Below are 9,237 nucleotides of genomic sequence, written 5' to 3'. Positions count from 1 at the left end.
CCCCCCTCCGCTCCCCTCAACACATATACATGCTTAGTATGAGTGCATAGTAGGGACTCAACTCTGTGTGACTGAATAAATAATCTAAATTTCTGCTTTCACTATGTTTCACTTTCATGAATGCAAACAAATCAACAGCTGGCAGTCTCAGTCTTGCGTACAAAACGGGCATTAAAAGTAGAATTCACTGCTGGGTGGGGAGGCACACATCTTTAAACCCAGTACTCAGCAGGAAGGGGCAGGCAGCTTTCTGAGTTCTAGACTAGTCAGGGCTACATATGAGATTGCCCCACTGCCTCCCCCCTCCCCCAAAAAAAAGAAAAAAGAAAAAGAAATAGAATTTACTTCCTAAGTGTTGCTTTGAGACAAACTGGGGATGGTTGTGCATGCCTTTAATCCCAGCACTTGGGAGGCAGAAATTCACTGTGTTTAAATTCGAGTTTGAGGCCAGCCTGGTTTATAGAGCGAGTTCCAGGACAGCGAGGGATACACAAAACAAACAAACAAACAAGCAAGCAAGCAAACAAACAAACAAGGAGTTGCTTTGAGAATAAAATGAGATAATGTATGTCAAATTTTCAGCACACAGTAAACATTAACTGCTATTATTGTTAGTGTTATGTGTCTTTGGGCCAGCAATTTAACATGTCCGTATAAAAGCTTCAGTATTGTCACATTAAACCATTGTCCTCCAGCTGAGGTGGTTGGTTGTGGAGGTTGCATAGAAAACAGGTGACAGGTGTATTCTAACATAGCTTTCCCCAAAGATCCCAGTCCCCAAATCCTACAGAGCTTTGGCTGCACTAGAGAGTTCATTCAGGAGGAGATGGAGTGACAACCAGCAGAGTCTTGCAGATTGTGGTGGAGCCCCTAGGCATTGTTTAGAGACAAAGGACATTCTTTTCAGCCTCAGAAGATCTACATCCTATTAACACTTGTTCCCCTCAGCCCTGTCTTCCTAAAGAGCTTAGTGTAGCCTAATATTGAGTGAAACCAAACTCAAAAGGGAAGTCCACGCCGTCATTTAGTTAGCTCACACCAGTTTGGCAAAACCACTATTACCGGGTTATTTTCCCTAAATTGTCGGTTCGTTGGACTTCTCTGGAAAGAGATTGAGCAACAGCAACAACAGAAACTTGTTAAAGCTTTGGTAGTTTGTAGGGGTACCCTTTTGGTCTAGTTTTATTTGCTTGTGTAGTGTTGGTGATCAAGCACGGGTCCTTCTACGTGCCAGGCAAGTGTTCTATCAATGAAATACAACCGCAGTCCAGGCTTCTTTGTTTAAAAGAAGCCCCTGTCCTTGTCCTGTTGATTTTGTTTCTACACTCTACATCCTTTGGAAGAGACCTTAACTACTCTCTAGCCTTAAATGAAATGTTTGTTCCCAGAAGGTGCCTAGTTGTGTATTTACAGACAGGCTTGAGGACCATCTTCCAGCGTGTTATAACCTAAGGATGAGTTTTGGTTGGGACGAAATGCTTCAGGATCCTTCAACAGTCATATCAAAAAATTAAATTATTAATTGAATGAATCATCAGTTATTGTAAATAAACCACAGAAAACCCCCCACTTTTTTTTTCCCTGTCCTCTTTCCCAAGTTTAGTTCCAAAGTTTGTCTTTTTTTTTTTTTTTTTTTTTTTTGAGACAGGGTTTCTCTGTGGTTTTGGAGCCTGTCTTGGAACTAGCTCTTGTAGACCAGGCTGGCCTCGAAGTCACAGAGATCTGCCTGCCTCTGCCTCCCAAGTGCTGGGATTAAAGGCATGCGCCACCGCCGCCCGACCAAAGATTGTCTTAAAGACTAGCAGAGGACTCTATTTACACGTCCAAGCTTGGAATGAATGATCCAAGTACTATGCTAGGATTATGAAAATTTCATTCATCTTAAAGTTTGATTGATTGCTCTATAATGTTGGTCGCCATTGTTGCTCCCAAATGGCACTGTGAAATAATACTTCCTTCCTCATTCTATCCCTGAGCATCACCACCCCAGAATCCTCTGGGGGAGCCCTCAATTCCAATGTCATGGCTAAATGGCAGAGATTAGCTAAGTTTTGTATAGTCCAGACCGAGCTGAAAGCCCCACCCCCATCTTGATTGTTACATACAAATTTGATTGCACAATGTCCCAGACCCCTGGGAGTCCAGACTAGCTACGAGAGCCTTCCTGACTTTCTGGAAGGAAGTTGGCTGATGTCCTGTTCTCAGATCATCATTCCCTGACTTGGTAAAGCTGAAAGTGCCCTGCTGGCACCTGGGATACTTCCCTTCCATTCCCCACAGCCAAACTCTGGGTCTTTAAACCTGTTTCCTGATCATTTGGAAGCGGGAGTTGTTTTCCTAATGAGGACTGCTTCCCTACTCCCTGGGCTTGCCCGGACTTAGTGATTCAACCTAACCTCTTCCCAGTTCTCCAGTGAGTCATCCCAGGGCCGCACTCTAGCTTAGGGCCACAAAGGGGCATAGATGGAAGAGGTTAAGAGCACCCCACTTTTGTTACCCTTTGAACTACTCAACGTCTGGGGTTTTGTGTTTTCCTTTGACTTCAGGATAGGGGGTGTTACAGTTTGAAGCGCAGGGTGGGTCTCAAAGAGCCCAAAAGAAAGATGAAAAACCAAATGTTAGATGCTTGAATAGAATCTCTTAGGAGGTCAAAGGCACAGTTATTGACTTCTGAGTGATGGAAGTTGAAGTCCCAAAGCCACTCCATGATGCTAGAGACCTTCTCTGAGATGATTAAGTCATTTAGATCATTTAGGGTCCTTTTCCTCGGCCTCTACAGACACGTCCCAGTTTCTGGCTTTGTCTGCGGGCTTTCAGAGACGTATAATTAATAAAGACACCCATTCCAAAATGCCTTCCCATGGACTAATGATGAGCGTGTGTCATGAGTGTGTGAAAGTGCTTGGGTGGAAGGAGTTTCATGACTCACATGACAAAGCCTAAGTATGTTTTATTTTATGATCTGAACAGTAGCATTTCCACACTGGCTCCTTCCCAGGGGCAAGCAGGGATCTGATGTAAAATAAATAAATAATGGGTAAGGCAGAGGTGAATGAGCTATGTGCTTCTCAGAGTAAAAGGCTAAGCAGCAGTCAACGGCCTAACTCCCCACCCCCCCCAAAACTCCCCCAAAACCCCAGAAAACCCACCAACAAAAAGAGGGGAACTGATGCCCAAGCAGGTCTGAAGACTGAAACTTAAATGACTCCTGTTCTCATAGGTAGCAGGGTTATTCTTACTGGATGAACTAAGTGTTAAATTGATGCTGAATCCCTTGGGTGCACAGATGTGTCATTTCATGCCTGTTTCTGTCTGTGTAGTAGGAGGAAATCACAGTCCCTCTTTTGCTATGGCACTACCTACCATAGACTTCTAAGTCAAAGCTCAAAAGGGTGCCTGAGTTCATTCTCAGGCCTCTCACCAGCAGCTTTCCCCAGCTGAGGACACACCAATGAGCAAAGGCATAGCAACATGACTTGTTTTCAAGATGTCTTCACGCATTGAGTGCTGCAGCCCTCTCTGAACTTTTACAGCTCATTTTGGAAACCAGGTTAGACCTGGCAGTGGTAGCATTCTTTCCTGGGGTTCTTCTGAGGCTTAGGAGATAAGTGTGGGGTTAGGGACAGCCACCGGGGAGCAGCAGGCTAAGAACAAAAGGTGGCTCCCTCCCTTCCCCCATCAGCTCCTCTGTAGGCAGCGTCTCTCCCTGGCTTGAAGTGAACAGAGGACTGGTGTCTTGTTGGTTAACTGCAGGGGATTTTGCCATCCCTTCCCTCTCAGTATATTTAACTGTTATCTTTAACCTCTCTTGCTTCTCCTTCTCCTGCCTCTAACCTTCTCACCCGCCTTTTGCCCTTTCCTAACTATCAACTCTGGTTCTTATCACCATTTGCAGGAAGTGTCTCTAACCCCAGGAACTTAAAGGCCTTGAGGCCCCCAGACCCATTTTAACAAAGAAACCCCCTTGCCTTTCTTACGCTAGCTCTTCCCAGCTTTCTAAGTCCACATTGGGAAAATGGTTGAATTCTGTTCATCTGTAATTGAGGAAGAGAAAATCGAGAGAGAAAAGAAAGCACAAAGGTTGGCTCAATTGTATTTTTTCCAATTATTTTATTTTTTCTAAAAACAATAGAAAAAAATCAACTTTAAAAATGAAAATGTATTTAAATAAAAAAAATTATGGTTTATAATACATGTCTTAAAATCTTGTATAACTGTTATAAACGTTTTATTAAAGTTATTTACATTTAAGGGTCCTATTTACATGGGTAAAGTGGGTAAACTTTTAAGATTTTTTTTTAAAAACAATTTAAATACAAATCTGTTAAAGGAAAAGAAAAAAAAAGATGGGAAGCATAAAAAAAAGTTCTTTTATGCCTGAAGTTTGAGGCAGTTAACATTTATGGCTGAAGCTTACAGTCCCAAAGCCCCAGCCAAGGTTGTGAGGTTAGGCTTTGAGCATGCATTTGAAGTCCAGCGCCGATATTCGTTCTAAGAAGGAACCATTCTCCCTACTCTCCCTGAGTAAGGAGTGAGAAGTCACAAGCGATTCAGGCTCCTTTTCGCTGAGAAGTCAATTCATGCACCAGAGTTCCGAAGCTGTTCGAGTTTGTGTTTCAACTGTTCTCTCCGCTTCCTCAGTAAGTCCTTTTCTGAGATGAGCTTGTGTTCTTCGGCTTGGATGGACAGGATGTAGGCGGTGGCTTTTTTGAGGATAACTACCTTGGGGGCCTTTTCGTTGTTTTCCAACTCTGGGATCTGGTCACGCAGGGCAAAAAAGCTGCGCTTCAGCTCGTTCCTCCTCTGACGTTCCAAGACGTTGTGCGTCCTCCTCTTGTCGTTCTCTTCTGTGTCTGAGGACCTGGGGCTGACACATTTGCGGTTGTTGCTGATCTGTTTCAGGACCCTGCCACTGTCCAACTTGGCCCTCTTGGCGGCTGGATAGTCCTTCCTCGTGGAGGGGGGCGCTGCATAATTGTGCTGATGAGTGGAGACGTGGCACCTCTTGAGGACCAGTGGGCTGTGTGGAGGTTTGCCGTGGCCCCCTGAGGGGGAGGACCCTGATTCGGACCTTTTGGCAGAGGGTTGCCTCTTTTCCACAGACACCACGTCAATTTCCTCATCTTCTTGTTCTTCCTCTAAAGGAAAGAATTGAAAGTTCACTGTTAGTAATGAATGCCTCCTTACATAGAATTTGACCAATGCTATGCAAATACCAAGGATGGATGTCACCAAGGATTCTGAAGGAAATAAAAAGAACCAGATCTAGACACCATCTTCCCTTCTCCCCAGAAAGGCAGAAGAACAGGGTTAGGGCACAGGTGAGAAAATTACCATGTACCAGGATATGGCATGCATGCCAATTCTTACCTAAGACTTAATGAGGCTTCAGACACACCCAAAGCAAAGCATATTCCCAAGCCCCTCCTATTTTTAAGGGACTTTACCGAGAACCCTTCAGGTGCTGTGAGTGATAGCTGCAAACCTCTGGCTCTGACTTTAGCAACTCCCTATTTTACGGGGAGTGCAATAATAAAAATATCCTGGTTAGGTGGGGGGTGGAAGGGGGGGAGAAATCCAGATCGGACAGGACTAACTTTGAAGTGTTCAAAACAGGATGAAAAAAAAACCAACAAAAAAACCAACCCCTCAACTCTTTAAAGAACTTTCACTAGTGCCTGGAACTGAGGCTAAAGGGTGCCCTGCTTCTTCAAGGCTTTCTCTTGGGTCTTGTACAAACTTAGCCATTAAAAATCAAATCTCTTTCCGGAAGTCAAAAGAAGCAGGTAATTCATTCACTCTCCCTGGGTTCAGCTCTCTCACCCTCATTCACACCCTTTCTAGGGTAATTAAACTGCCTAGGAGAGGTAAAAGGGAGTGGATTGAGTTGAAAGATAAGCCAGAAGATTTAAAAACCCAAATGAAATTCCTGAGGGTTGGGAAGGGCGAGGGGGGCTGACAACCAGGGCGGTCTGGGAGAAGAGGAGGGAGGGATCTCTGAAGCACTGGATGAAGAGCCCTTCGGCAGAGAAGGGAAAGGAGGGGTGAGACCAGAGGTCAATTGAATTAATGCCAATGAACAGAGAAGATTCATCCAACCTCCATCCCATCCTGCTGGGAATCGGGGCGGCTTACCAGAGTCGCTGCTGGTGGTGGGCGGTGTCTCCTCATGCAGCACTAGGGGCTCGGGGCTGGCCCGTGGGGAGGGCTCGGAGGACAGCAGCGAGTCTGAGGAAGGAGAGAAGGCTGTGGAATCGGACGAGGTACAGGACTTAGGCGAGCTGCTGTCGTTGAGCGGGTAGGGGAAGACCACCGAGGGGTCAATGCACTCGGACGCGGCGGCGGTGAGATCCTGAAGGTACAGGCTAGAGGTGGAGCAGCCGCTGTGCCCGCGGGCGGGGCTAGGACTGGCGCTGTCTTTGCGCGCAGCCTGGTAGGAAGCCAGCTTCTCTGAGACCAGCTTGGCGGCGGCCGAAAAGCCGCTCCACATACAGTCCTGGATGATGATGTTCTTGATGAAGGTCTCGTCGTCAGGATCGCAGATGAAGCTCTGGTTCACCATGTCTCCTCCAAGTAGCTCGGTCACCATCTCCAGCTGATCCGCGGTGGAGAAGTTGCCGCCGCCACCGTCGTCGTCCTCCCTTGGGGAGAAGGACGCAGCGACCGCAACATAGGAGGGAGAGCAGAGCCCTGAGCGGCGGCTGGGCGACAGGGGCGGGGTGGGCAGCAGCTCGAATTTCTTCCAGATATCCTCACTGGGCGCGGGCGGCTGCAGCTCGCTCTGCTGTTGCTGGTGATAGAAATTCTCTTCCTCGTCGCAGATGAAATAGGGCTGCACCGAGTCGTAGTCGAGGTCATAGTTCCTGTTGGCGAAGCTCACGTTGAGGGGCATCGTTGTGGTTGTCTGCTAGAGGGGGCACAGCAAGGGAAGCAAGGCTAGAGTTACTCAGCTCTGGTTGATGCGGAAACCTGGCGCAGCGCGTACCCCAATCCTGAACCACTCCCCTTTCTGTGTGCTGCTGTCCTTCCAAGTGTGTGTGTGTGTGTGTGTGTGTGTGTGTTCGCGCGCGCGCGCGCGCGCTGCTGCTTGCTCGCTCGGGTGTCTGTGTATTGGGGAGGGGGAATGCACTCTTTCACTCCCTACTATCGCTAGGCACATTCGGACTAGCAGCTGCTCCGGAGTCCCCGCCTCCTTCGAGCAGGGACTTAGCCCTGCAGACGCCCAGGAATTGCCATCGGCCTTGGCCTCCTTCAGAGGCTGAGGGAGGCGACTATAGGGAATACAGTCTGCCAAAAGCCAAGGCGCAAAGTTTTGCGCCACCTGAAGGAGAAAGGCGAGAGGCGCCGCGGTGCTAGGTCCCCCCTCCCGCTCCAGCTCTCTGCGCCGCCAACCCGGTCCGGGTCCTCTCTCGCCGTCGCCGCGCTCCTACCCAGCCGGCGCCGCCGCCCCTCTCAGCCCTCCCCTTTCTCCACCCCCAGTGCGCCCCCCTTCCTTCCTCTGCCGGCTTTTCTTTCCGATTGCTGGCTTGGAGGGGCGAGCTCAGCCTCCGGCTTTAACAAGCCTCGTCAAATAAAAGGGGAGGGGGGTCCTCAATAACAGGGACACCTCCCTTCCACACTCTATTTCGAGACGCCACTGCACCAAAGACCCCGCCGCGATTCACCACCCCGAGCGGGCGTCTTCCCTCTCCCGCCAAGGGTAGCAGCTGTTACGGAACAGCCCAGATCGCGATTGACCGCAGTCTTCCTAGCAATTCAGGGGTGCGGGGATACCCGCGGATCCCAAGCCGGAATGTGAGGATTCCCCCTGGTTTCCCCCAACGAATCGGTCACATCACTGTCCCAATTTTGCCTTCCGTCACTGCGCCTAGCTCAGCACTAAGTCCTAATACCGAGGAGGTCAGGTTTAAATTTTACTATTACCACTATTTTTAAAGCCAAATGGCAACTTCTTAAAAGAACCAGAGGCAAGTTGGAATCGCCGCCGGGGATTGGCGGATGGGACGCACCTCTGAGTCGGTCTCCGGCTGTCAGAAAAGCACTAAGCCGAAATTTAAATGCCCTCCCGGAGACCAGAAAAGTCAGAGGCTACGAAACCTTGATCCCACACGCAAAAGGTAATCCTTTCTCCAAAGACCTCAGAATACGAAGGATTTCTGACCAAAAAGAAGCGACCTCCGGGTCCAATCCCCCAAAGGACACAAATAGCAATTAATGTAGTAAAGCAAGAATGTCCAACAGGACGGGATCAGCGTCAACCCAGAGTAACCTCTGGAACCCAATTTCAAAATGCACCCTGGTTTTTCCTTTCCCTTTTCCTCTGTCATCTTGACAAGTCTCTACTCCGACTCCGATTCACCCCAGCTCCACTCCAGCCTACACCCAACTCCTCTGCGAAAAGTGTCAAAGGCACAGGAATGGAAGAAAAGACTACCCTGACCGGCCGCTGCATTCAAGGCGCAGAGAAAAAAAAAAGCATTAGAAGACCAGCAGTTCTGTGCTTACCGGATTTTCCACCGCCCAAAGGATATCCAGCCTTCAAAGAGCGCTAGGAGCTCCTTTCAGGGAAGCGGATCGCGGGCAGAGGCAGAGAAAACTGTCCCCAAATAGACAAAAATTTCCTCCCCGGCGCTTGGGGAGTCCTGTCCTCACTCGCAGATTGTAAGTTCCAGTGCAAAAGTGTCCGCCCGCTGCAAAGGGCAAAGTTTCCCAGAGGGGGCGAGGGTTGCGACCGCTGGTGCTAGGTCAGCTGGAGATCTGGGGCGGGGGGCGGCAGGCCCGAAGGCAAAGCCCCTCTCACTCCTAAGCTGCCTTACCAAGACGCCCGGAGCGCGGCTCTGCACACTGTGCTCTTCCAACCCGCCCGCTCACTCCCTCTGTCTCTCGCTGGAATTACTACAGCGAGTCAGAAAGAACGCCCCGAAAAGCTTCTTTTATACTGCACTGGGATCCCTCCCCTCGGTTCTTTTTCCCGCCAAGGCTCGGCGAAGCCCTGCCCTTCTGGCGGCAGGAGGGGAACCGAGTGGAGGTGGCGGTGGCCGTGAGCAGAGCAGCCCTGGGGTCCTCGGCCGCGTAGGCCCTGGGGTCCTCGGCCGCGTAGACCCTGGAATTATAAAGGGCTGGTGGGCGGAGATTCGCCGAAGAATCTTTCTCCCGCCCCCTTCTCCCCCTCCCTCTCTGTATCCCCCTCCCCCGTTTTGGGAACCCGGGAGGGGCGCTAGTGGGGAGCCAGGGAAA

General features: G+C 49.4%; 1 protein-coding gene across 3 annotated transcripts; it reads right to left on the bottom strand.

Moving 5' to 3' along the window:
* Positions 1 to 4,188: 4,188 nt before the first annotated feature.
* Positions 4,189 to 8,891, bottom strand: Myc (MYC proto-oncogene, bHLH transcription factor). Of its 3 annotated transcripts, none has more exons than XM_057792039.1 (3): positions 8,506 to 8,891; positions 6,136 to 6,907; positions 4,189 to 5,138 (listed from the first exon to the last, which is right to left on the bottom strand). In XM_057792039.1, the coding sequence occupies exons 2-3, from the start codon at positions 6,890 to 6,892 to the stop codon at positions 4,579 to 4,581; spliced, it is 1,317 nt and encodes a 438-aa protein (XP_057648022.1). In that variant the 5' UTR covers positions 6,893 to 6,907; positions 8,506 to 8,891; the 3' UTR covers positions 4,189 to 4,578. The 3 variants fall into 3 exon arrangements, with proteins under 3 accessions (XP_057648022.1, XP_057648023.1, XP_057648024.1); XM_057792040.1 differs by having other exon boundaries at positions 6,136 to 6,904; XM_057792041.1 differs by lacking the exon at positions 8,506 to 8,891 and adding an exon at positions 7,322 to 7,381 and having other exon boundaries at positions 6,136 to 6,904.
* Between the last annotated feature and the right edge of the window lie 346 nt (positions 8,892 to 9,237).

The sequence above is a fragment of the Chionomys nivalis genome, chromosome 17 (assembly GCF_950005125.1).
Source record: "Chionomys nivalis chromosome 17, mChiNiv1.1, whole genome shotgun sequence".
NCBI classification, from domain to species: domain Eukaryota; kingdom Metazoa; phylum Chordata; class Mammalia; order Rodentia; family Cricetidae; genus Chionomys; species Chionomys nivalis.
Note: the sequence above shows the minus strand (reverse complement) of the source record. Positions and strands in the feature narration are given on the sequence as shown.

Excerpts from the sequence above, each read along its gene's own strand:
- Myc (XM_057792039.1), bottom strand. The coding sequence starts at position 6,892 with ATGCCCCTCAACGTGAGCTTCGCCAACAGGAACTATGACCTCGACTAC. Across the intron at positions 5,139-6,135 it reads CACCACCAGCAGCGACTCTG|AGGAAGAACAAGAAGATGAG; the intron begins GTAAGCCGCCCC and ends TCTTTCCTTTAG.